A 27,991-nucleotide genomic window follows, 5' to 3' on the forward strand; every position below is an offset into this window, starting at 1 on the left:
ATGCCGCTCTTTGGGAATATCATCGTAATTAAACGGAATGGGACTGATGGAATTAGTTTTCCACTCACTGCAAGTTCTTGTTTATTTGGAAGGTGAGAATTGGTTGAGTACTTGCGTACATCAAAATAATATTAGTGATATTTTTCCTGCAGATTATATCTTCTAATACTTATTTGCAAAAATGTTTAGTTGTGAATGGTGTTCAGGGAAGGGAAGGTGACATTGGACTAAGGTTAACTGTTAAGACTAGAAAGCTGAACTTAATTTTTTTTACTGCTTTTTGTCCTTTCCTTGCCAGAACTACTACTTTTCTTTTTTTTAAAGTTTCTGGCCAAAGGAAGTCTGGGGGAGGGATTAAAAGTAATACACATTTGACAAGCAAGTGATGGTATACCTTTATTCTGAGGCAGTTTCCAGATAATTGACTAGTGAAGAGAAGTGAGGTACATGGCTTGGTTTTGACAATCTTCATTACATCACTGCTCTTTTCAACCTTTTTGTTTTGGTTTGGTTCTCTGAAACCTCAGTAATGGAATATGTCAGGCAATATCTAGAATTGATATTAAATATGAAGAAAAATTTATACCTCTTCCTCCAATCTTGAAACTCACTTTGACTTATACAGTCTAGTGATAGTGGGTTTTGAGCTTGATCCAGCCACTTCACATTAAAAGATAAAATTAATATGCCTGAATGGTGTATGTGAAGACTTGACTAGATTATCTGACTATAAATAGGCTTTAAATAAAGTGGTTTTACTTCCCTTAAACTAGGTCTGTTCAGCACTTTATTGTCTGATAGATATCTTAAATAACTAATTATTCAGTCTGGAATCAGATTCTTCAGGGCAAATCTATGGGAAGCACTCCAGGGTCAATAATACCTGTTCCTTGGCCTCAGCAGAGCTGCCCAGACGGATGATACTTAATGGTACAAACATTAATTTCTGCCAGCTGCATCAGTGAGAGGTGTTGGTGCTTCTGGGAACAGTAGTACCTCTGGTATGACAGTGGATAAGTCTGCTGCCTGCAAGCTAAAGCGTGTCAAAAGCTTAAAAAAAAAAAAAAAGAAAGAGAAAGTCTGTACACTTAGAAACATAACTTTCACTTACTAGCAGCTTTTAGAGAAGGTTCAGGTGGCTCTCCAGGTGAGACCAGAGGTCCAGGTCTGTCTCTGAGGGTGATAAGTAACAAATGCTTAAGAGTGAACTTAAGAACATGTGGTATTTTAAGAACATGCTGGTATTTCCTAAAAATATTCTGGAAGTCTTCAGCAACTTGCAAGTCAGGAAACAGGTAATCTCAAACCAGGAGATATGTTGTAGATGTCTCTTTTGGCTTGTGAACTGCTTTTTTCAGAATTTGCGTATTTCACATTTTTTCTTCTGATATGGATTCTCTGATGATGTAGAAGCATGAGCTGCTATTTTTTGCTGCAGTTAGGTAGTTCATTTTCTTCACATTGCCAATTTAAGAAAGTACCATGGTGCTGCACAACTATTAGCTGAAAAGTTGGGAAATCACCTAATTCTATAGTAGTCAGATTCTTCTGTCTTTTGCGTGTCTTGAAACTCAAACTGTATTTTCACCTGCAGGAGAACAGAATGTGATATTCGCATCCAATTGCCTCAGGTGTCGAAAGAACATTGTAAAATTGAAGTAAATGAAAACAAGGAGGTAAGATTGACATATTTTAATGAGGTATACGTTGCATCGTTGGATCTCATCAGGCTACACAAAATGTTTGTTTTATTTTTAGGCAATACTGACTAATTTAAGTACGGTAAATCCTACGCAGCTGAATGGTGGTTGTTTTCAGCAACCTGTACCTCTGAAGCACGGAGATGTGTTAACTATTATTGATCGTTCTTTCAGGTAAGTGCCACTGCCAAACTGTTAGTGCCTTGGTCCTGGAAGGTGTTGTGCAGGCAAAGAGCGCAGAGAGCTTTGTGGGCGCAGGCTCTGCTGTTGGATGGAGATGTAGAAGGTGGCTGGAGATAAACGGGAAAAATTAAAACGTCCTTTCACCATCTTCAGGAGCAGAAGTTAATCTAGTTTATTTCATATTTCTTTATGAGGTCTTATAGACCTTCTTCAGAAAGCAGGATTGCTTAAAGATTTTTTTTTATCATTTTTATATTACGTTAAGCTAAACCAATAAAGATAGAATTGTCTAGAGAGATCATTGTGGTTTTGTTTCGAGGGTAGTCATTTTTAGGGGAAAATTTAGAACTAGTTTGATGTAGTTAAAGCCTTTAAAAGTGGTATGTCTGTATTGTTGGGAGTGGACAACTATTGCTAGGTCATTTATCTTAATAATAGGGATTTAGACATCAGCAATTTGTCAAAAAATGGTTGTCTTTTTAAACATTTCTTCCAGATTTGAATATCCTCTCCAATCAACTCCAAGAAAGAAACGTTCTAGGTCTCCAAAAGATGAAACACTGCAGGTAATTTTGTGGCCATAGGTTATTTATTGCAAGTACGTTGGTATTGGTAGTGATACAGTATTCTATTTCCTTGTTCTGTTTTCTTGTTAGAAATAATTTTTCAGCCATAGACTAACTTTCTGTTTGAAAATACGAATAAACTCCTTCAGATAAATACTTTTTAAAAAATTAATAATTTATTAATTTTAGACTTGTCAGTTTCTGGTAATAGATCCTTAATAATCTATGATGTTACTAATACAGGTAAACTATTAAAAATTAATCCATAGTTTTTTCGAAGAGAGGATGGAATGGAGGAAATGCAGAGTTATGAGCCTTGGATATCCTCATATTTTAAACAGGGAAGTTTGCCCTAGAGAATGAGCATTCTTTTTTTTTTCCAAAATAATCTGTTGTTCTATGTGCTAGTACACTAATGTGTTGTTAGAATTTATAAATATCAAGCTAAGACTGTCTTTTAATAATTTATTTCCATTAGTTTCTTTTTTTGTTCTCAGCAAAGTTTTCTCCCTTAAAGGGGATGGTGTTAGTTTGTGAGTACTGTGGCTATTGAAAGATTTTTTTTTTCTACTATTATTTTATAGTTCTCTTATTTAAATAAAAATTTTCCAGTAGGTCTGGTAAGAAGGTGAGATTCAAGTGTGCTTATATATATTCTTATGATACAGCTGCTTTTAGAGCTAATAATTCTAATGGCAAAACAAGACTTACACTCTTGCTATATAGGGCCTTAAATGTGTATTGGTCAGTGTGCTTCAACTTTGAAATATTCTAGGATTTCATTTGACTACTTCTATGCCTGTTTAGTAAACAATGCATATACTTCTATACTGTTTTTCAATGTGCAGGTGAAAGCTAAACTGTAAAATATTTGTTGCTCTGCTGTAATATTGTGCAAATTTACAGGTTCTTCATGTTCAGCAGGTGGCAGAAGTGGAATTACTACACAAACAAACTTCAGGATCTAAAAGTCTTCATGCTTCAGGTTGGTACCTGTTTTATGGGGGCTTTGTTTTCTTCTTCCCCCTTAACTGCATTTATTCTTAGCATAAAAAGAAAAACAAGGTTGAAGAGAGCAAAGGAAATGTGGTTTAGGACTTTTCAGTACAATACACCTTGCCAAGTCAGTGTACTATCTCATCATGCTTAGATGCTGTGATTTACCAAAGCCAAGTCCTGCCAGAAGAGTTCAGTTGAATTTCATCCTGACAAATGGGCAGTAACAGTTAGCCTGGAGTTGGCAAAACCCATTTATATTGCTTTAAGTGACTTGTGCAGATTCAGTTTATGAACATTATAGCTAAGAAGGGAGTTGAGTTACACCAGCTTTGCAAATGCCATACAAATGCCAGTTGAAACTGATACATGCAACAATTGCCTATTACATTTTACTTTTCAGCAGCATCAGATAAGTACAACATGACAAATTCACCTTTGTGATTAAAATTTAACTTGCAGTTCTCTGCTGATCGAGAATACAGCTTTCCTCATTTGTACTAATGAGTTTCTTTTTTCCTTTTGAGCAAATATTGCGTTATCTCATGTATTCTTTCCTGATAAGAAATTGAAACAGCTATCATTTTGGAGATACGTAGGAAGGGTTAATTTTGATGATGGAAATAATAATTTACAATAGCTGTTTTGTGTAGACCCAGGAAAATCTTCTAGAGCTACCAAGTCTGGCTAGTTACAGATCATGGACTGGTTAAATGCCAGGACTTCACCTTCCCATCATTCTTGTCTTAATTAATGCTGATTTTCATGGGAAGATACAAAGTTTGTTAGATGGAGGCTATTTATCTACAGATGGGTTTGATTTTTGTGACAAATGGTTGTTGCAGTGCAAAAAGCCCAGACTGTTTCCAAGTGTTCCATTTCAGTAGGTTGTTGTGAGCGCATCTGTGTTTGCAGGATTCGGGTAACAGGTTCCCCAATGCTGTCCTACGATACAACAGTCTTTGCTTCATTGTTCTGTCAACTTTAAGGGAACAACTTGTCAACTGAGTGAAAAAAAAATGTTGATGTACTTGTCTGCAGTCGGGTAACAGCTTTCATAGAAAGATTTAATTTCCTGTTCTTTCCCATGTGTCTCTTTCCCCCACTCACTCCTTTTCCCCTTTCCCAGAAGCATTTCCTAGACAGCATTCTCCTGGCGAAACTGGCTGCTCGTGGCTTGGATGGGCACATGCTTTGCTGGGTGAAAAACTGGCTGGATGGCTGGGCCCAGAGTTGTGGTGATTCGGAGTTAAATCTGGTTGGCAGCCGGTCACGAGTGGTGTCCAAGGCTCAGTTTTGGGGCCACTCCTGTTTAACATCTTTATTGATGATCTAGACGAGGGGAACGAGTGCACCCTCAGTAATTTGCAGATGACACCAAGTTGGGTGGGAGTGTTGATCTGCTCGAGGGTAGGGAGGCTCTGCAGAGAGATCTGGACAGGCTGGTTTGCTGGGCTGAGGCCAACTGTAGGAGTTTCAATAAGGCCAAATGCCGGGTGCTGCACTTGGGCCACAACAACCCCCAGCAGCGCTACAGGCTTGGGGAGGAGTGGCTGGAGAGCTGCCAGTCAGAGAGGGACCTGGGGGTGTTGATTGCCAGCCGGCTGAACAGGAGGCAGCAGTGTGCCCAGGTGGCCAAGAAGGCCAATGGCATCCTGGCTTGTATCAGCAATAGCGTGGCCCGCAGGGACAGGGAAGGGATCTTACCCCTGGATTTGGCACTGGTGAGGCCGCACCTCTATGACTGGGTTCAGTTTTGGGCCCCTCACTCCAAAAAGGCCGTTGAATGACTCGAGCGTGTCCAGAGAAGGGCAACGGAGCTGGTGCAGGGTCTGGAGCACAGGTCTGATGGGGAGCGGCTGAGGGAACTGGGGGGGTTTAGTCTGGAGAAGAGGAGGCTGAGGGGAGACCTCATTGCCCTCTACAGCTCCCTGAAAGGAGGGTGCAGAGAGGGGGGATGAGTCTCTTGACCCAAGGAACAAGCACCAGGACAAGAGGGAATGGCCTCAAGCTGCGCCAGGGCAGGGTCAGACTGGCTCTTAGGAAGTATTTCTTTGCAGAAGGGGTTGTTGGGCGTTGGAATGGGCTGCCCAGGGCAGGGGGGGAGTCCCCATCCCTGGAGGGGTTGAAGAGTCGGGTTGACCCAGCACTGAGGGATCTGGTGGAGTTGAGAATGGTCAGTGTGAGGTTCATGGTTGGACTGGAGGATCTTCAAGGTCTTTTCCAACCTGGATGCTTCTGTGATAATTGATAGGCTTTCCTTTCTGTGTCAGTACCTTAATCTTTACATAGATTATTTCCCATCACAATTAAGAAAAGTCAACATGTATCAGCTTTTCTTCCAGCGGGTGTTCCCACTGACATAAAGTGGTGTTGAGAAATAGACCCTGTAGATGATGTACGTCAGGTCTCAGCTTCTCAGGGCTTAAAAAAAGCACCTCTTAGCAGATGAACTCTGTTAGTGTGCACATACCCCTTGCTCATGGGAAGCCCGAAGTGAAGCATTCTGCCTCAGTCTTCCTCGTGTGCGTGTCCCGGGATCCAGTGGAATGGCAGCACGTGCACAGTCACTTGCTGTGTCTCATCTGGGAAGAGGCAGCTCTGCAGTCTGGCTTTACCCTAAAGCAACGTAGCACCTATGTAAATGCAGGACGAAAAGCAGATGGAAGTGTGGTGAGCTGATCTAAATGGTGGGTTGATTGTATGCTCACAGATTTGTCTTGTGGCAGCCCTGAAAGATGTTTATGAGCCATTGATTCTGATGAAAAACAAAAGCGTGAAACATCAAGTGCCTTCCCTGAATATGGGATGAATTCCAGATTACAACTTAAAGTTTAATTAAATATTTAGGTACTAATACTTCTATCATGAGAAAAATTGTTCTGGTTAACAGAGCTTTATTTACAGTACTGTATCCTGGACCCTGGTTGACCATCTTGGGAGAGGAAAGGATGGAATTTTCACCTGTATTTATGGAACTCATATTTGTAGTTCTACCATTTTTAAGTAACTCTGCATCTGTATTATTTTTTGCTTTGCTTTGCAGATAATGCTGAATGTGAAGAAAAAAATGCCAATGAAAATAAACAAAGTACAGAGGAAAAAACTTGCAAAGCTTTACCTGTCAAACTACAAACACCCAAATCTGCACACGGAATACATCTCTCTAGTAGGAGGCAAAGTGAAATGTCTCCCTTTAGTAAACTTTATGAAAAACTGAAATGTGAAATTAAAGTGAAGAAAACTCTGCAAGAGGGAAATGTATGTCAACAAGCTGCAAAAGAAGATGGGAAGACTGTTCTGCTAGAGCCAAGTGCTCGAACTTCATCGAGTTGTGTTTATGATCTGGGAAGCCTGACTAAAGAAAAAGAAAGAAGTAGAAGTGAAAATATTGAAGAATGTAAAATAAAGCAAGAAGTAATCTGTTCAGAATTTAACCAGATCTCAGCTGTAGGAAGCGCTACCAGGAAGAGTTTTACCAGGAGTCCTCGAACTTCTATTTCAAAGGAGACACCAAGAGATGCTGTGGAAAGAAATCACTTGCAGGATCGTAAGGAACTAAGTACAGAAGGCAGTTCTAAAAGTACTGAAGTTACAACCAAATCCAGTAAGGAGAATGATGCAAATGCAGCATTTCCACTGAAGCCGTGCATTATAGAATGCTTGGATTGTGCAGATAAAATAAAAATACACAGCTCTCCAGCAGCAGTAGCTAAACTAGCACAAATGACAAACACAATTAATGTTTCTGAAGTAGATAAATATGTTCTGTCTACACCAACATCCAGGAGGAGGAGTCCTCGGTCGCATTTCATATCAGCTACCAAAGAAACCAGTGGAGTGAGTCCTGTATATACTGATACTCCAACAACTCAGCGACGTGTGTCATTGAAATGTAAGTCTTTTTCAGAAATTTTAGCTGAGACTCAAAGGGAAGATTCAGTGTGTGGAAATGATAGCCTCAAACAACTGCCTTTGGCAGAAAATGAATGCTTGAAACAAAGACGAAACAGTAAACAACGTACCCCAGGAAGACCTGTAAAAGAAGAAGTGCTGAAAGAAATTTGTGATCAGGCAAACTTTGTTAACTCAAAAGAGGAATGTTCTGAAACTCCCGTTTCTCTTTCAAATTCCAAGAGTCCCAGAAGAAGTAACAGGCAAAGTAAAGAATTATCAAACACAAGTGTCCATTTGGAGACACCGGCCGCAGAAGAGTTAACATCAGAACTGTCATCTACTGCTAGTCCGAAGTCTGACTCTGGAAGACAAAGGGGTAGGCCAAGGACCTCTGGTCTGCAAACTGAAAAAGCCTTGGAGACAAGTGCTGTTCAAGAACATCCCAGTAAAACTCCAGATGGAAACGACAAGGGAGCTAAAGAAGACCTGGCCACGAAGGGGCATCACCAGAAACGAGATTTGGAAGATGCCTGTGATACGAGACCTCGTAGATTGTCGTTCAGGAGAAGGTCTTCTGGAAGTGCTGCTGTACTGAAAGGCAATGAGGCTGTCTCAGAAATGAATGTTTCTGGCCTGTTGGCTGGAGGAGAGTCAGGTAGATATGTTTAATCCCTTGTCATTTTTATATTTGAGAAATTATCATAGTGTTTTTGTGATAATTTTTTCACTTATGTGAAACGTAGAACTCATTGCTGACATATTAGTTCTAAAATATTTATTGTGTAGTTATAGTGACCATAAAAATACACAAAAATATGTATAAAAGTTTACTTAATTGAGTCTATTTATCTCTTCCGATATGTTTCCAACTTTAAAAGGCACAAATAAGCACTGTTTTCTCTGCTGGTTAAAACGTTGACTTGGATTCTTAGATATATAGAAATATTTTCAATTGTTATTTTTAGGCAAGACAAAAATGCTATCTCAGAAGAGGAAAAGTGGTGGTTTGTTACTTCAGCCTTTAGAAAAAAGGAAGAGAGTGTCTTTTGGTGGTCATCTAAGTCCAGAACTTTTTGATAAAAGTTTGCCTCCCAACTCGCCCATTAAAAGAGGTGCAATTCCTGCCAGACTGAGCTTACCGTTTGGAAACTCGCCACGTGCCGTTCTGAAAAAGGCTCAGGGATTGAAGCGCTTCACAGTCCAGGTAAAAGTTAAGACTGATCAGGTTGTGAATGTGAGCAGAATTTATAAATTCTAAGACTTCTAAAAATTAGTAGTAAACCTTGTCAGGTGTATGCTGGGAAGTGGAGATTTTAATGGCAAATTAAAATCATATTTAAAATCAAGTGTTACTCAGCATTTTTTTAACTTCTCCATTGTAAGAAAGGGCTCGGCTTACACTTTATATCCACCTGCCTTTATACAGGTGTGTTTTTATTCACCTCACATGCTATTGCTTGTTCTCACGCATACACAGGAGTGTATTTCTGTATGTTTGCGCTTAGAAGCAGTGTCTACAAGCTCCAGTTTACCCTAAGTAAGAGAAAAAAGAAGAGGAGTTTGACAGACTGCAGAAGCTACTGCCATGTGGTTTGGCTAGAACTTTGAAAACATTCGCTGTTGATGTAAACTGGTTGAAATGTATCTAGTGTACTTGATATGAACAAAACTTTTGAATAAAGTAGAAGTTCAGTTAATTTATTCGATTGAATTTGCATGTGTCTTAATGGTTGGACTAGATGGTCTTCAAGGTCTTTTCCAACCTAGATGATTCTGTGATTCTGTCTTGTGAGACTGTTTTGAAATTTAAAACTTGTTACAAGTTTGTTTTCAGAGAATAATATTTAAGGTTTTCTCAAATGATCTGATGATAGTTTATACTATTGTATGTACTTGCCAGGGATGTAGTTGAGCTATGTGCAGTAACATTTTATGTTTATCTTTTTTTTTTCTACCAGGAACTTTCTGAACATTTGCAGAAAGAAACCATGTCACCAAAGCATTTGCCAGCCTGGAAGTCACCAGCGGCCTCATCCCCTGCTTCTGGGAAAGCAACACCTACACTTCCTTTAGGCTCTCCAGCACTTTTCACAAAAGGCCGTTTCTCTGTCTCTCACATCACAACACCATCCCCAATTGCAGAAGAAAAGTATGCCGTTGCAGAAAACGTGAATACGAAGGAGAAAAATGATCCCCAAGTGAAAACCCCTAAATCTTCTCACGTTCACCAAGATGATAAAACCTCTTCAACGACTACACCTGACAAATTGACAAAAAGTGCACAAGTTGCTTCAAAGGTCACGCCCATGAGGAGAAGTGGGGCTGTAGCAGTTATCAATGCAAAAAGAAGAAGCGGTGCCTCTAGTGCCAATTTACTAGGTTTGTTTCAGCAGATAATTTTTAGTAGTAATTTTAATGCTGTAAAATACAGGAACAAAACTGAAGTAGGCCTGTTATTTTGTTATGCAGAGCCCACCAAATGATTGGCATATCTTCTGGCGGTTGTTGGACTTCTTGGAAACAACCTGGGAATCGCAAAGTGTTACATTCTCTCATATTCATAAAGCAAATTACTAAAGCATATATGAAACCCTGTTTAGAACACATCTTAAAGTTCAGAAGTTGAAAAATGGTAGAGTTAAGGTTCTCTTTGCAAGGTTAGTTGCAATAGTGATCCTTCAAGTCCTTCCAAGTTCAGGTAATATTGAACTACATTACATTGTATCAGTTACATCAATTTTGATGTGAAAACCTGAGTTTTATAGCAATCTAGCTTCAGTTTGTTTTCTTTGTGCCTTTTTTTATAGGCAGTTCACAACTTTTGTCCATGGGCTGGACTGCATTTAATTGTTGACAGTGGTATATAACAGAATTAAAAAAAACAGGGTGGTAACTGGGTGTTAATTTGAATATGTTGAAGTTGAACATTTGAATTTGAATGTTGAACACTGGTTTGAAAAGGTTTTCACAGCATTGGAAACATTATGATAGGGGGCATCTGGTTCTTGACGTTTTTATTTTTGAAGAAGCTTACAGATAATGTGTCTTTGTCATCTGCTTCATAAATTAAATCAATTTGACTCTTTCAAAGTCAAATTTAAAACTTCCCACTAACACCACTATTCACCCAGGAATTTTTGTTACTCTTTACTGTCTCCATTTTTTTGTAGTGTCACTTTAAACTTTTGAACAATGTGCTGCATATGTGTACCAATGAGGATCTCATCATTAATATTATTACATGATAAGATAAAATCACAGGTCTTCACAGTACTTCCTGGTTAATACAGCTGAATGTGGTATTAGTCTTTTAGTGAAATAAGTGGGGGTTCTTTTTTCAGTGGCTTTGGTTGTGCCGTTCATTTTCATAGCAACAGAGTAGTTCACAAATATTAGACACACCATTTTTCGCCACCTCTCTGTAATGCGTGAGTGTTTTTTTATATCAGTGCATCAGTTTATTCTGTAATGCGAAAAGAAAGCCACAGTTCTTAAAAATTTTAGGTGTCTACTTTGTATCCAAAATAAAACTTTGTGCTTTTTCAGATAATTTCCTGCATGCTTGGCACTTCTCTATGTATTCTGAACACCTTAGCAATGCCAGCATTTGAAGTCTTATTTACAGACTTTCCCTAACTTGCACAGCAATTCTGACAAGAAAATAATAACATCCTTTTCTTCAGGAAGGGCATTCCCCTTTTTATCTCTACTTAAAAAAAAAAAAAAAAGCATTTCTTTTATATAATCATTGTCTTCTACCTCCTTTACTTCAGAAATAGACTATGAGATGTCCTTACAGCTTCATTTATTACACACCTGTAACTATTTTCCCTATTCCTCTGCTGTGTACAGAATGATGCTGTGATAAAGACAACTTTGCTTTGGGAATTTTCAGAGGATGTTATAAGGAGAAGGTGATATAAGAAAAAATTATGGAATGTCTGTAGATCTAAATGCTGTAAGCAGTATAAACAAGTAATTGCCTGACTATGAAATTCCTTGGGAAGGTGGTGAAAGAAAAGCTGGGTATGGATCACGTAGAAGCTGTTTCTCTGATGGTAAATCTCATGTCCCACCAGGGAAAAGTTCAGGTATAATAATGAACGAGACTGAAAGGCTCATGGCAAACTTCTGTTGGAAAAAATTATTTCCATACAAAAAGAGTGAGGGTGGAATTGGATTAGCTTTTAGTGCTAGGATCTTACATCTATTTGACTCTGTATGAAGCTTTTTGTTTTTGTTTTGCTGTGGAAATAGCCATAGCGGGTAATTGGACACTTGTTCAGCTGAAATTGGGTCCACCAACTGAAAGCATTTCACAGAGCACTTTAGTGTAGGTGTTGTCAGATGATGCAACCACTTCCCTGTGCCTGACTGCAGGAAATTCACAGGGAATTAAGTGTGAACTTCAATTTATACAGCTGAGAATTAAAGTGGTTATTTCTCTTTTGCTTTCTAGTTGCAAAATCTTGGGCAGAAGTGGTAAAACTAGGTGTTGCAAGATCACAGTCAAAGACTGTTAAAAAAAGTGTCCGAAAAGGAAGCTCCCTAAAGAAGAAAACCAAATCACCAAAGGTATTCCTTTTCTTTTTGTTTTTGTATAACCACAAACCAGCTTGTAGGTATTCTGCTACAGAAACGGGAAGCTTATGAGCTTCTAGTATGATGTTAAATGGGTGTTGATGTCTTTTTTTACAGCAAATAAGAAATGTAGATTTTATATAAAAGCTATCTTAGTTTACTAACCTTTTTTTTTTCCTTTTCTTTCCCCTCTGCAGACTCCAGAAAGAAAAATAAAAGGTCATTTTAGTACAGGTCATGCAGAGTCACCTGCTACAATAGTTGTAGGTAGAGCTTATTCCACCACAGTCAGAACAGTTGGACAGGTCCCTAAAGTGGTAAAAAATCCTATCATGAAGCTAAACGTGAATATGGATGAAAGCTTCACAGGTAAGGTGTTGAAATCTGTTGCTCACTCTGACAACTGTGTAGTTCTTTTGTCAAAGCATATGCTCATTTCTCTGAATTTAATTTATAGGAATAGCTGAAATGTTTCAAACTCCAGAAAATAAGAGCGGAAAAACTTTACCTTTGGCCTCTGTTCAGAAGACTGATTTTACACCAACATGTACCGCAGTGGAAACTTCTGAATTGCAGACGCCTGAAGAATCTGGTATGTTATTTGAAAAGAAAGGAAATGTTTTGGTATATTTAGGGGTAGCAGTGTAGTGGTGTGTCTGCTGCTTGAGACAGCGAGTAGGCTCAGCCTAGGCAGACTCGATGTATTGAGATGAAGCATCTGGCAACCCATAAAAGGAACCATTGATTTTTATCATGTATTAAGACATGTTTGTAGTTCCAGTTAATTTTTGAGTAGATGTTATTTTATTTATTTGGTATGAAACTTCAAAATGTTGAAGCGTGGCGCTTTCTTAATCAGTTGTCTGGATACATCTAAATCCAGTGACCAAGTTTCAGGTAAGGAGAGGTCATTGTGTAATCTTGCAGAAAAAGTCTATTTAAAAAAAAAACCAAAAAAACCCCCAAAAAAACAAAAAAAAACCCCAAACCAAAAATGTGTCACGTTAGAAAAATCTGTTGAGATGGTACTTTGTTGTGCAGCTTTTCCTAATAAGCTTGCATACCAGTCACTGTGTCCCTGTATAACCCAGAATTCTTGAAATTAAAATTCTGTTTTCTTGAGAATTTAGCAAAATTGAGCATCATCTACTGATGATGATGAGCATCATGAAAAATCAAGAATTAAGTCCTCCAATATTTAAAATAATAATTGCAATGTATTTTGGTTTATTTCAGATGTTGTGGAAGTCAGGCTTAGGTGTAACAAACCTTGTTAAAACTTCAGAAGGGAGTCCAGTAAAAAGTTTTTCTTTGAAAAGAAGAACTAGTAGAGTGATCTTCATGCGCTTGAAGATGTCCGTTAGCAGCTGTTAGTTATTCTATTCTTTAGTGCTTTCCTTAAATCGGTGGGCAAGCCCTTAATCTTAGATTCTACACACACCAATGCTTTTGTATGTCGTGAATGCTTTAGTTTCATCATTTAGGGAATATGGATTGAAAAACTTAAGTTTGTTTCTTAATGCTGCTGGACCAGGAATTTGGAAGGACTTGAACATTTTACGATTAGGACTTGACAGGATAGGAACTACAAAGGCAAGTTATTGCTAGATCCTAGAAGCCCTGATTTAAGAACTGACACCAGCAGACTTGCATACTTTATTTCTAGCTTGAAGATGAGGGTTATGCTTTTAAAATGAACAGATAGTTTTAAGATTGAGATTATTAGAGTTAGCCTGTTCCTCCAGGCTGCAGTACGCTTCCTTGTTACTGGCCGGCAGGTAGAGACTTATTAACTGCAACTCTCTGAGCCTGATCCACCAGCCAGTTCTTGATTCAACCAGTTGCCCGTTCATCTAACCGTGATGTTCCTGTTTAAGTACCAAAATATTGTGGGAGACAGTGTTGAAAACATTGTTAAAGTTGCATTAAATAATAGCCACTGCGCTCTTTTCATCATAAAAGGTAATTGGATCGGTCAGGTATGATTTTTCCTCTGATAAATCCAAGCTGACTGTTCCCAATAACCCCGTTCTTCCTGTGCCGAGAGGTGTGTTTCAACCTGTGCCACTGTTTTTCCAGGGACCAAAGCAAGGTTAGCCTTTTAACATTCAAGCCTTGGTTTGGAGTATATTATTCTGGAAATAGCGTTTCTGGCATAAGTTTGGTTCAAATTGTTTTGGGAAGAAAATACAATTTCTTTTAAAATCTTTGGTGAATTGTTCTGACCTGAGTTATTTCCATAACCTTTCCTTGGCTTCAGTTCTTTTTTACTAGTGGTAGGAATGTTGGCTGCATCTGCTGAGCAGCAGCATAGTTACGCTTGTTGTAATGCTCATGCTTACTGTGCTAGGAAATGGTGAGGGCAAATAAATAGTTGGCACTAAACAGCCAGAGAAATTCACCTTTTCCCAAGCTTTGTCATTTTTGGCTCCGCAGAATGAGCAGGATGCAAAAGAATCCAAAAACTCGAGCTCTGTGCCTCTGCAGGGACCATAATGAATAGTTGTGAAAAGTACCTTTCCAAGTACCAGCCACATACAAACCCGGTGTAGGTGGCCGATGTTCCTGTGAGACCTCTCCATTATTTTTCGGTGGTCTTAGGAAGGGTGACAGTAAGATGGGAAATGTCCCAATTTTCAAGATGGGTAAGAAGGAAGACTCTGGTAATTACAGTGCTTTCAGCCTCGCTTCAGTGCCTGGCAAAATTACAGAGAAGTTTATTCTAGGAGTTTGTGGTGGTTTAGCCCCTGCCGGGGTCTGAGACCACGCGGCCGCTGCCCCTCCCCCACAAAGGGAGTGAAATACAAAGCCCCAAGACTGAAATAAGGAAAGGTTTAATACAACAGTGCAATAGCAACACAACCAACAACAACAATAACAGTAATAGTGATAGCAATTAACAGAGCAAAATAGCTACCAAATACAGCAGTGGGAAGCACGATGTACAAAACCACGAGTGCACCGCGCTCCGCGCCAGGAAAAATGTGACCTGCCAGGATGTGACGTCCGCATGGTATCTGGTATCTGAATAACCCGGCTAGAGCTCCCCCCCCACTGCTGGGGAAACTTAACCCTATCCTGGTTAAACCAGGACAGAGTTACTGAAAAACACTTGAGAGAACGCAGCCATTGGTCATAGCCAGCACGGGTTTATGAGGGGAACGTCCTGCTTTAACCAATGTAATTTACTTTTAGGACAAAGTCACCACCCATGTAGTTGACCAAGAGAAGCCAGTAGATGTGGTGGTTTGGGATTTTAGTGAAGTTTTTGATACTGTTTCTCACAGTATCCTTCTGGATAAAATGTCCAGCACAGAGCTGGACAAGTCCATGGTATGTTGGGTGAGCACTTGGCTGACGGGACGGGCTCAGAGAGTAAATGGGGTTACATCAGGCTGGTGGCCAGGCACCAGTGGGGTCCCCCAGGGCTTAATTTTAAGGCCAGTGCTCTTTAATGATTTTATAAATGACCTGGACACAGAAATGGAATGTAGGGCAAGTAAGTTTGTCAGTGACAGTAGAGTAGGAGGAGCTGTGGGGCTCCCTCCTGGTTAGAGAGGCCTTCCTGAGAGATCTTGGGAGAGGAGAGCTGAGCAATCAGCAAACGTGTGAAATTTAACAAGGGCAAGTGCAGGATTCTCCACCTGGGATGGAGTAATCCTGGTTAAAGGTACAAGTTGGGGGATGAGAGGCTGGAAAGCAGCCCCGTGGAAAGACATCTGGGGGTTTGGGTTGATGGCAAGTTGCGTCGTGAGTCGTGGCAACCAAACGGGCCAACCGTGTCCTAGGATACGGCAAACACAACACAGCTGGCCAGTCGGGGAGGCAGCTGTCCCACTCTGCGCCGCAGAGCTGCGGCCCCTCCTCGGGTTTTGGGCGCGTGGCTGTACGAAGGAGATCAGAGTGTGTCGAGAGGATGGTGACCAAGGTGAAAGGCCTGAAGGGTAAGACTTGCAAAGAGCAGCTGAGGTCGCTTGGTTTGTTGTTGAGCTTGGAGAGGGCTGAGGGGTGCCCTCATGGCAGCCCTTCCTCCTCGAGGGGGGCAGTGGAGGGGGAGGTGCTGCTCTCCTTTTCTGCTGACCAGGGATAGGCCACGAGGAAATGGGATGAAGCTGCGTCAGGGGAAGCTGAGGTTGGGCGTTAGGAAGAGGCTCTTCACTGGGAGGGTGGTTGGTCAGTGGAACAGGCTGCTCAGGGAAGTGGTCACAGCACGCAGCCTGTCAGAGTTCAGGGAGCGTTTAGACAACACTCTTGGTTATATGGTTTAGTTTCAGGTAGTGCTGTGAGGAGCAGGGAGGTGGGCTCGCTGATCCTCAGGTGTCCCTTCCAACTTGAGATATCCTGTGATAAGAATTTTACAAATATCTCTTGTCATGTTTTTCTTCCTTGCTGTCAGAAAGGTCAAATGTATGTTCTTTAATGTGAAAATTTCTGATTTATGTCTGGTATTGCATCAAAACAAAGGAAATTGCAATAAAAGACTTGCAGCGCTAGAAATTTTAGGGATAATGGAAAACATTTTATATCAGTTTAAATAAAAACTATTTTTTTTATAGTCAGTTTTTTAAATGTATGCTGTGTCTCGTAGGAGCTAATTACCAAATCAACTGTTGATGCTGTTTTGTATTTGTGTTTTTAAAAGGCTCTGGCTGTTTGAATCCATTTTACTTACTTATAGCAACTAGAATGTTTGGATTTTCACCATCGTTATTTTTCCAAATTACATAAGTCTTCTACTTATTTCAGGAGAGATGATGGTGTCACCGTTAAACAGTTCGGATGCTTCGGAACAGAAACAAGATAGTCCAGACATTTTTCACTTTCAGATAGAGGAGTCGGTGAAGTGTGTATTTGATACATTATCCATGAAAACTCCTGAAAACGTAAAAGCTATCCTGGGAGAAAATGTTAGTGTGGCTAGTTTGTCAATAATTCCAGAAAAACAAACACCTCGGCTGAAATCAGGAAGTAAAAGGAGGACCCCAAAGCAGAAGTCGGAGCCTGTCGAAGACCTGCCGGGCATCAAGCAGCTCAGGAAGACCCCAAAGCGGACGTTGGATCCTGTAGAGGCCTTGTCAGGCATTAAGGCGCTCATGAGGACCCCAAAGCGCAAGCCAGAGCCCATCGAGGTCCTGTTGGACATCAAGCAGCTCAGGAGGACCCCAAAGCGGACGCTGGAGCCTGTAGAGGCCTTGTCGGGCATCAAGGAGCTCATGAGGACCCCAAAGCGAAAGCCAGAGCCCACTGAGGTCCTGTCGGGCATCAAGCAGCTCATGAAGACCCCAAAGCAGAAGCCAGAGCCCATCGAGGTCCTGTCAGGTATCAAGCAGCTCATGAAGACCCCAAAGAGCAAGCCAGAGCCCATCGAGGACCTGTCAGGTATCAAGCAGCTCATGAAGACCCCAAAGAGCAAGCCAGAGCCCATCGAGGACCTGTCAGGTATCAAGCAGCTCATGAAGACCCCAAAGCGCAAGCCAGAGCCCATCGAGGACCTGTCAGGTATCAAGCAGCTCATGAAGACCCCAAAGAGCAAGCCAGAGCCCATCGAGGACCTGTCAGGTATCAAGCAGATCATGAAGACCCCAAAGCGCAAGCCAGAGCCCATCGAGGACCTGTCAGGTATCAAGCAGCTCATGAAGACCCCAAAGCAGAAGCCAGAGCCCATCGAGGTCCTGTCAGGTATCAAGCAGCTCATGAAGACCCCAAAGAGCAAGCCAGAGCCCATCGAGGACCTGTCAGGTATCAAGCAGCTCATGAAGACCCCAAAGAGCAAGCCAGAGCCCATCGAGGACCTGTCAGGTATCAAGCAGCTCATGAAGACCCCAAAGCGCAAGCCAGAGCCCATCGAGGACCTGTCAGGTATCAAGCAGCTCATGAAGACCCCAAAGAGCAAGCCAGAGCCCATCGAGGACCTGTCAGGTATCAAGCAGATCATGAAGACCCCAAAGCGCAAGCCAGAGCCCATCGAGGACCTGTCAGGCATCAAGGAGCTCATGAGGACCCCAAAGCAGAAGCCAGAGCCCATCGAGGTGCTGTCAGGCATCAAGAAGCTCATGAGGACCCCAAAGCAGAAGCCAGAGCCCATCGAGGTGCTGTCAGGCATCAAGGAGCTCATGAGGACCCCAAAGCGAAAGCCAGAGCCCATCGAGGTCCTGTCGGGCATCAAGCAGCTCATGAAGACCCCACAGCAAGAGTTGGAACCTGTTATGGGTGAAACTGGCTTTCAAAGATTGCTTAAGACTCCTGCACAAGAAGGGGAAGCAGTGAAAGATGTGGCAGGTGTTACTTTAACCAGGAAAACTCCAAAGCTGAAATGTCAACCAGTAGAAGACATGATTGGGGTCAGCCGTATTTTCAAGACACCAGAGGAAAACGTTGAACCCATAGGAGTTGAACCCATAGAAGATATATTTGATATGAGTACATTAGTGAAGGCTCCGAGAGAAAAGTATCAACCAGCTGATGATTTTGTGGGTCTGCAAAGGCTTATGGCAGAACCCAAGCAGAAGTGTTCTAATTTCAAAGTGGACTATGTTGGACTTGCGGAATTGTTTGAAATACCAGAGGAAACAAAGGTAAAATGCTTTCTTTAGCTTTTGGAAGGAATGTATTTAAACTTTGAGGCCTGTGGTTGAGATGAATGCTTAGGCTTCCTTGTATGACATCTTGTACGTTACAGCACTTCAAATATGTCATGCCCAGAACCTCTGGAGGAAATAATACCTTCTAGAAAGGCACCTCCTGTTGATTTGAAAACACTAAAGATGGCATATTTTTTTTTTTTTTCCTTGGTAGCTGTCCAGGTGAATGCCCCCTTGTTAGAAGACACACGGGTTTTTTTGTTTTGTTTTGTACAGCTGCTTCACACCTCATAGTTTAGATTTTAAGCTATCTCTGTCTTTGCACATCCCAAAGTGTTGGGCATTGAAGAAAACATGTCACCACGTGATCGGTTGATAGCTCACTATGCCCGTAAGTGTTTGTTTCATCGCTCCCTGAATGGATGCCTCTTTTAGAGAGGTAGCTCTGTCGCTGTGCGTTTGCCTGTGTTAACATGTATTTTCACTGAAGGAACCCAAAGTAGTTACTGAGGTTGCTCTGGGTTACCATTCTGACCTTATAATTCACAGCTTCATCACTGTTATCATTTGTGAATTTTATTAGTATTGATTTTTCTGTTCACACCCAGATCCATAGGTAAAATGTCAAGGATCACTGGGCTTAGTGCTCATCTGTGTAGAACTACAATAAAACACTACAAAACACTCAACTAATTCAGCTTCAATACCCCAAATTCCTTTTGAGCACTCATTTAGACACTTTTCAGCCAATCTTATTAATACTTTTTTCAACTCTACGCAGTGTTTGTAATCTTTCCCTTTAACAACTGCTACACTAGCTCAGATGAGAAGGGTGAAGTTTGATACATTTGTGTGCTAGTAACAAATACATGGATGCAGTTACAAAACTGAGTTGATTTCATTTTTAGAGGAAAGTACTTGACAAGACGTTTTTCAACCATTACTATACATTAATTTTGTATTGGTTGGCTCCATTATTTCTGGTCCTGTCAGAGATGGATTTATGGATGATTGTTTATTCCCTTAGGTCGGATCAGGAAGCGTTCCGGATTCTGAACAAGAAGATACTGCACCTCCTTGTACTAATTCCAGTCATAAATATGGTAAGTACAAATACTTTAACTAGAGGAAAGATGAATATACAAAGTAATATATGTTACTGTCAAGTTCTAACATGTTTTTAAAATTCCTGAACATACAGTGTGAAGCTGTATATTGTATATGTGAAGTGATAGCTCATGGAATTTGTGCAGCATCTCTAATGAACACCAGGTGCTGGAATTCTATTGTTGTAGAAGTAACGGTGTAGTAATTAGTTGGTATGGTAAGGTTGGCATCTCCAGATGTAACAGTGTAAAACATCTCCACTTAAAATTACATTTTTTTTGTAAAGACTTTCAAGAACATAGCTTAAACCTATGAATGCTACCTACCAAATAAACCAAACATTTTTGGTCAGAAGCCTGTCCAATCTAGGAATTAGTTAAAATCTTTATTTATTTTAAATTTTTTTTAACATACTAGTGTGATTTGTTTGAGCAAGATGTCTGTTAGGAAAATTGAAACTCACAGATACTTTGATCAGGCATAGTAATATATAACTTTTGTTTGTGTTCTTTTCTTTGTAAAAACTTTGAATGGGGAAAAAAAATCCCCTATTTTAGAAGATAAAGGAAATGTTTCACAAAGTGAAGATTCTCAACAGAGGGAATCAACTAGTGAAGACGACTCTACCCAGAGACCAACAAAGGGCAGGTCGAGGAAGACAAAAGTACATCCTGCTTCAGCAAAGCAGTGTGAAAAGAATTTGAATTCAAAAGAATTGCAAAGTCTGGAAAAAAAGAGCACCCAAGAGGAGATGGAAGAGATCAGTACTTCAACTTCAGCAGCTAAAAACAGAGGAAGAGGAAGGAGAGCAAACCGTTGCATCCAAGAGGAAATTGTTTCACAGCATCCTGATCCGGAAGAAGTTGAAATTGATTCATTTGTGGAAGGACTTGGAGCTACTCGAAGAGCAGGAAGAGGTAAAGGGAAAAAAACAGCAGAGTTAAAACATGCAGGTGAGAATCTTGAGTCTTGTGGCAAAGCTTCTTCAGTGGTACAAAAACAACGTGCAAATAGAAAACAGACTTTGCAGGAGTATGGCTTCAATGGCATCTTAGAGACTGAAGATGATCCAGCCATATCTAGTAGCATTCAAAATGAAAATTGTCAGCTGCAAACAGGTTTAAAAAGACCTGAAAACAAACCTAACCAAGGTGGTGTGGAAGACAGTGAAGAAATGCTTCTGTGGCCTAGAAGGTCTGGAGGAATAAAGGAAGTAGAAAATACAGAATCACTGATTCCACCTAAAGGAGCCAAAAGAGCTAGAAATAACCCCATTAAACAAGCTTCTTCACAGGACCTTCCTGGAACAAGAAGGCAGCTTCGTAAAGGCCCATCAGCAAAGATAAAAGGAGACAAACAGACTTTTAACAAAGATACTAAGACTGCCACAGCAGAAAAATCTGAGAGTGGAACTAAATTTAAAATAAAGATAACAGAGAAAAGATTGAAGTCTTTAAGAAGTGCTAGAAAGCACTCAACTGAATTAAAAGCAGACATTTGTGAAATGGCACTTGAAAATCTACAAAACATTCCAAAAATCAAGGAGACTTCAACTGAAACTGGTACTGAAACACAATCACACATCAAAAATGAGATTAAAGTATCTCAGGGAGATACTGAAGAGGCCTTGTCGGGCATCAAGGAGCTCATGAGGACCCCAAAGCGAAAGCCAGAGCCCACCGGGGTCCTGTTGGGCATCAAGCAGCTCAGGAGGACCCCAAAGCGGAAGGTGGAGCCTGTAGAGGCCTTGTCGGGCATCAAGGAGCTCATGAGGACCCCAAAGCGAAAGCCAGAGCCCATCGAGGTCCTGTCGGGCATCAAGCAGCTCATGAAGACCCCACAGCAAGAGTTGGAACCTGTTATGGGTGAAACTGGCTTTCAAAGATTGCTTAAGACTCCTGCACAAGAAGGGGAAGCAGTGAAAGATGTGGCAGGTGTTACTTTAACCAGGAAAACTCCAAAGCTGAAATGTCAACCAGTAGAAGACATGATTGGGGTCAGCCGTATTTTCAAGACACCAGAGGAAAACGTTGAACCCATAGGAGTTGAACCCATAGAAGATATATTTGATATGAGTACATTAGTGAAGGCTCCGAGAGAAAAGTATCAACCAGCTGATGATTTTGTGGGTCTGCAAAGGCTTATGGCAGAACCCAAGCAGAAGTGTTCTAATTTCAAAGTGGACTATGTTGGACTTGCGGAATTGTTTGAAATACCAGAGGAAACAAAGGTAAAATGCTTTCTTTAGCTTTTGGAAGGAATGTATTTAAACTTTGAGGCCTGTGGTTGAGATGAATGCTTAGGCTTCCTTGTATGACATCTTGTACGTTACAGCACTTCAAATATGTCATGCCCAGAACCTCTGGAGGAAATAATACCTTCTAGAAAGGCACCTCCTGTTGATTTGAAAACACTAAAGATGGCATTTTTTTTTTTTTTTCCTTGGTAGCTGTCCAGGTGAATGCCCCCTTGTTAGAAGACACACGGGTTTTTTTGTTTTGTTTTGTACAGCTGCTTCACACCTCATAGTTTAGATTTTAAGCTATCTCTGTCTTTGCACATCCCAAAGTGTTGGGCATTGAAGAAAACATGTCACCACGTGATCGGTTGATAGCTCACTATGCCCGTAAGTGTTTGTTTCATCGCTCCCTGAATGGATGCCTCTTTTAGAGAGGTAGCTCTGTCGCTGTGCGTTTGCCTGTGTTAACATGTATTTTCACTGAAGGAACCCAAAGTAGTTACTGAGGTTGCTCTGGGTTACCATTCTGACCTTATAATTCACAGCTTCATCACTGTTATCATTTGTGAATTTTATTAGTATTGATTTTTCTGTTCACACCCAGATCCATAGGTAAAATGTCAAGGATCACTGGGCTTAGTGCTCATCTGTGTAGAACTACAATAAAACACTACAAAACACTCAACTAATTCAGCTTCAATACCCCAAATTCCTTTTGAGCACTCATTTAGACACTTTTCAGCCAATCTTATTAATACTTTTTTCAACTCTACGCAGTGTTTGTAATCTTTCCCTTTAAAAACTGCTACACTAGCTCAGATGAGAAGGGTGAAGTTTGATACATTTGTGTGCTAGTAACAAATACATGGATGCAGTTACAAAACTGAGTTGATTTCATTTTTAGAGGAAAGTACTTGACAAGACGTTTTTCAACCATTACTATACATTAATTTTGTATTGGTTGGCTCCATTATTTCTGGTCCTGTCAGAGATGGATTTATGGATGATTGTTTATTCCCTTAGGTCGGATCAGGAAGCGTTCCGGATTCTGAGCAAGAAGATACTGCACCTCCTTGTACTAATTCCAGTCATAAATATGGTAAGTACAAATACTTTAACTAGAGGAAAGATGAATATACAAAGTAATATATGTTACTGTCAAGTTCTAACATGTTTTTAAAATTCCTGAACATACAGTGTGAAGCTGTATATTGTATATGTGAAGTGATAGCTCATGGAATTTGTGCAGTCATCCCTAATGAACACCAGGTGCTGGAATTCTATTGTTGTAGAAGTAACGGTGTAGTAATTAGTTGGTATGGTAAGGTTGGCATCTCCAGACGTAACAGTGTAAAACATCTCCACTTAAAATTACATTTTTTTTGTAAAGACTTTCAAGAACATAGCTTAAACCTATGAATGCTACCTACCAAATAAACCAAACATTTTTGGTCAGAAGCCTGTCCAATCTAGGAATTAGTTAAAATCTTTATTTATTTTAAATTTTTTTTAACATACTAGTGTGATTTGTTTGAGCAAGATGTCTGTTAGGAAAATTGAAACTCACAGATACTTTGATCAGGCATAGTAATATATAACTTTTGTTTGTGTTCTTTTCTTTGTAAAAACTTTGAATGGGGAAAAAAAATCCCCTATTTTAGAAGATAAAGGAAATGTTTCACAAAGTGAAGATTCTCAACAGAGGGAATCAACTAGTGAAGACGACTCTACCCAGAGACCAACAAAGGGCAGGTCGAGGAAGACAAAAGTGCATCCTGCTTCAGCAAAGCAGTGTGAAAAGAATTTGAATTCAAAAGAATTGCAAAGTCTGGAAAAAAAGAGCACCCAAGAGGAGATGGAAGAGATCAGTACTTCAACTTCAGCAGCTAAAAACAGAGGAAGAGGAAGGAGAGCAAACCGTTGCATCCAAGAGGAAATTGTTTCACAGCATCCTGATCCGGAAGAAGTTGAAATTGATTCATTTGTGGAAGGACTTGGAGCTACTCGAAGAGCAGGAAGAGGTAAAGGGAAAAAAACAGCAGAGTTAAAACATGCAGGTGAGAATCTTGAGTCTTGTGGCAAAGCTTCTTCAGTGGTACAAAAACAACGTGCAAATAGAAAACAGACTTTGCAGGAGTATGGCTTCAATGGCGTCTTAGAGACTGAAGATGATCCAGCCATATCTAGTAGCATTCAAAATGAAAATTGTCAGCTGCAAACAGGTTTAAAAAGACCTGAAAACAAACCTAACCAAGGTGGTGTGGAAGACAGTGAAGAAATGCCTCATTTCTTCATAAGAAATAAGGTACCTGCTGCAGACAGTTACAGTCCTGCTCTTAAGCGTCGAAAGCAGGTGGGAAATGAACAGGGAATACTTAAACCAAAGCAAACTGAAATCCTGCAAGAGAATCAAGCACAGAAAAATGGAACAGCATGTAGAAGAGGTAGAGGTAGAAAAGTTAATTTTGAACTTGAAGAAGCCAGCTCCAAAGCAGCTGGAGGAAAATGGAGTTTACCCGAGGATGACAAAGGAATGACTTGCAAAGATGGTCAACGTGAGACTTCAGAAAATCCTTCTTTGCAAGTAAGGAGGAGCAGGAGAAAGCTAGTTGTTTCCATTCCACCAGTAGCTTGTTCTAACTACATGGAAAACCAAACATTAATTACAGGTCATAGCAAAGATGAGGCTTTTGTAAAAGAGCAATATTCATCTTTGTTTGCTACTCCCTTTTCAACCCAAGAGAATCCACTGAGACGAGGGAAAAGACGAGAGGTTGCTGCAGCATCACAAACATCTAGATCTCTTCCTGTCAGAAGAAGACATGGGTTGCCAGAAGGTGATGATAAGAAGACGACTGTGAGAGAAGATCAAAATCCAGCTTTGGGAAATAAAACTTTGCAGGTGAAAAGAAATGCATCAGCGAGGGGCGCAAGGAAAAAGATTGATCTAGCAGCAGAGGCAGGAAGTTCATCTTCTCTCCAGAGAAAATTTGACTTGTCAGAAACTGATGATAAAGAGGAGGGTACTAATGAAGAACAAAATATGTCTTTGGAAACAGTGTCCTGTGCAAAAGAGAAGCCTTTAGGAAGGGGCAGAAGGAAAGAAACTGCTCTGGCATCACACACAACTAATCACATTTCTCTTAGAGGAAAACGCCGTTTGCCAGCAGATAATGGTAGAGAAGCAGCTCCTAAAGAATATCAAAATGTTCCATTAGAAACTTTTGATTCACCCGTAAAAGAAAATCAGCTGAGAAGAGGCAGAAGGAAAGACATTGCCCTCTCGTTAGAAGCCACAAGTTCTATTCAGGGAAAACAGGGCTTATCAAAAGAAAGTAGTAGAAAGAAAAAGCTGATTTTGGACAATCCTGAAACTCCTGAAGAACAAGAGAATATACTTTTGGCAGTAGCTCCATCTGCAAAAGGAAATCCATCAAGAGTGGGCAGAAAGAGAAGAATTTCTTCCAAATCTGAAGAAACTACTTCCGCTTTTCTCAGGGAAAATCCTGCCTTGCCCATAAATAGATGTCAAAAGGGGATTCTTAAGAAACAAGAAGTTAACCCTATACAACAGGCAACTTCCTCTTCTCGCAGAAGAAAATGTGAGTTGCCATCAGATGACTTGGCATCCAAAAAATCAAAATCAGGTAAGGCAAGAATTTGCTTTCTAAATATAGCGAAGTTATTTATGGATATAACAATAATGTGTACCAAATTCTAGTATTACTGTGGGCTGCCGTGCTCTACTATAGCGAGTAGGGCTTCAATATAGCAAGAAGACTTAGTAAATAGGGTCGGTGTTACCTTACATAAACCAGATGTTTTTCCGAAGTAGAAGGGATTGATTTGATGGGGTATGACACGGAGTATTCCTCTGTTAGGGTACTCAAATGTCTTCATGCTTTTCTAGAATAGATTCTATCTCAATCATTAACAATGTAGTTTAGAGTAAATACAGCAAGTAGCTTATGTGGAGATGAAGGTGGTAGTGACAGAACAAGTTTATAGCACCCATTGTTCATCTTTTCTCCTAAATACCATCCGTGCTCCTGCTTTTCTAGCTCTAGGTTTGGGAGAACCTTCGCTAGCCATCAGCTGGTTTTGAAGTTGATGCTAGAAGGACTCGAAGCTGTGTTTGAGCTAAAAAGACAGCAAAAGTTCCACGTGTCTCCCATTTCCTCCTTTGCTGTTTTGCTTTCCCCAAGCCAATAGAATTCTCGCTGCAGACTCCTAAAGCCTTCCCTGCAATTTTCAGCTTGATGTGATGAAACTGCCATGATGCAATTAAGAAATATTGTCAAATAAATGCATGCAAATGGAAATAACAATCTTTAGAGCTACATATTGAGGGATTTCCTGGCAATCGTGTTAAAAACCTTATTGTGATTTGACAGTGCCCTTTGTTTTATTTCTCTTTGGCTCTTTCCCTTTCCTATTGCACGTGCTTGTCCTCATATAACACATACCTCTCTGTTGCCACGTATCTGTCTTGGTTTATTGAGTTTTTTTCTGTTTCCCTTTGCACACTTGCTAGTTCCTGCTTCCTGCTACTGCTGTAGGTACTCACCAAAGGGTTGATCTCTTCTGATGCTTTACTACCTGCCCGCATAGTTTCTCTTCCGGGGAGGTCATCTCTCCTCACGTGGATTTTAGTGATGGTTTCTATGTCTGGTGCTTGGGTTAGTGTTTATCTCTTGGAGCAGCTTAACTTTTCTGTGCTATCTCGATCTTTAGGGGTCTAGTCACTTCTTTACAGTTAAAAGCCTAACTTTCCAGCTTTATCTGAACCACAGAACAGTTACTAGATATTTGTTTGTGCAGGATTTTTCTTCGGTGTTGGATATGTTTTAGTTTTACATATCAGTAGAAGGAACTTTAGCTCAAATGGTAGCTAATTGGTTTTGGTGCTGTCATTAATGTTAACCTACTTTCAGAAATAGCTGTAAGTCCTCGGGGATTTATCTTAAAGGATATTGGATGTGCAGAAGTGTGGGGTTTGTAACTGGTTTGTTGAATTCATAGATGAAATCTTTGGAATGTAGTCATTAGGGACATTTCCTTTAAAAACAATGTAACTGAAGATTGAATTTTGTATGAAATGTTTGGTTTATGATACAATTTTTTTTTTTTTGTGTGTACAAATAGAGAACGATGAAAATGGATCGCTCCAAAAAGGAAGAAGAAACAAAGCCAAAGAACAACTTGGTGAAGAGGGTGTAAGGGCTACTCGGACGACTGGAGGGACAGACAGGAAGACAAGATCAAGCACAAGAACAAGTGCAAGAGCGAGGAAATAATCTTAACAGTCACAGAAACAGTCACAGAACCGGCTTTTAAATCAATTCAGTAATTGAAATTGCATCTTTTAATGTGAATTGATTTGCACTCAGATTTTAAACTCAGATTTTGAAAAGCGGTCACTGAATTAGTATCAAAATATAGTCTTTAAGGTGTTTACAAATAAAGCTTAGGTATCTGTTTTAATTGATTTTAATTAGATTTGTCTATGTGTAGTGCTTCCTAAAACCATGGGGTGCTTATGCAAAACTCCAAACATAAAAAACCATCTTTTTGTATCAGTATTTATCCCCCTTTTTCTGTTGATCAGTACAGCCGTCAGGAAGCCATATTACTTTATTGCCAGTTTAAGCTATTTTCTGTTTAAATTTTCATGTGCTTAAGTCTTATTTTTCATCACAGTTCTGTAAATATTCTTTAAAAAGACTATAGATGTATTAGGATTACTATTCTGAAATTTTGATAATTTTTTTAAAAATATTGTATTAAAAAGTGCGTTTTTAAGTGATTAAATTTGCAAAAACTTCAGGGCTTGTGTGTTTTGTGTTCTTAAGAACAGCTAAGAATGCGTAACGACCGCTGTCCTCTTAGAAGCATATTTCAAAGCTTCACCCTTCCGAGCCCCGCGGCGCGTCTCTGGAAGCGTTCCGTGGCTCTCCTGCCGCGCAGACGTTTCCCTTCCAAACGCGGCCAGGCTGTGCGAGTGCTTCCGTGGGTGAGAGAGGGGAGCAGTGAGGGTGTGAAGGTGTGATGGTGCCCTTTTTCGTAGAGTTTTGATGAATGTGGAGTAGCTGGTGCGGTCTGGGACCGTTTTGAGAGCGCGGTGTGTGCGTAACCGTGGTG

At 40.4% G+C, this 27,991-nt stretch overlaps 1 protein-coding gene across 1 annotated transcript; it reads left to right on the plus strand.

Annotated features, from left to right (window-relative positions):
- MKI67 (marker of proliferation Ki-67) lies at positions 1-27,676 on the plus strand. The gene is made up of 18 exons (XM_074875545.1): positions 1-92; positions 1,595-1,676; positions 1,759-1,874; positions 2,380-2,449; positions 3,356-3,434; positions 6,492-7,997; positions 8,308-8,546; positions 9,301-9,721; positions 11,802-11,917; positions 12,121-12,292; positions 12,381-12,515; positions 16,670-18,498; positions 19,532-19,607; positions 20,169-21,841; positions 22,874-22,949; positions 23,512-23,871; positions 24,592-25,497; positions 26,996-27,676. The coding sequence occupies exons 1-18, from the start codon at positions 1-3 to the stop codon at positions 27,145-27,147; spliced, it is 8,100 nt and encodes a 2,699-aa protein (XP_074731646.1). The 3' UTR covers positions 27,148-27,676.
- The last annotated feature ends 315 nt before the right edge of the window (positions 27,677-27,991 follow it).

Source organism: Strix uralensis, chromosome 7, assembly GCF_047716275.1.
Source record: "Strix uralensis isolate ZFMK-TIS-50842 chromosome 7, bStrUra1, whole genome shotgun sequence".
Taxonomy (NCBI): Eukaryota; Metazoa; Chordata; class Aves; order Strigiformes; family Strigidae; genus Strix; species Strix uralensis.

Coding starts and splice junctions, on each gene's coding strand:
- MKI67 (XM_074875545.1), top strand. CDS start 1: ATGCCGCTCTTTGGGAATATCATCGTAATTAAACGGAATGGGACTGAT. Junction 93..1,594: donor AGTTCTTGTTTATTTGGAAG/GTGAGAATTGGT, acceptor TTTCACCTGCAG/GAGAACAGAATGTGATATTC. Junction 18,499..19,531: donor AAATACCAGAGGAAACAAAG/GTAAAATGCTTT, acceptor TTATTCCCTTAG/GTCGGATCAGGAAGCGTTCC.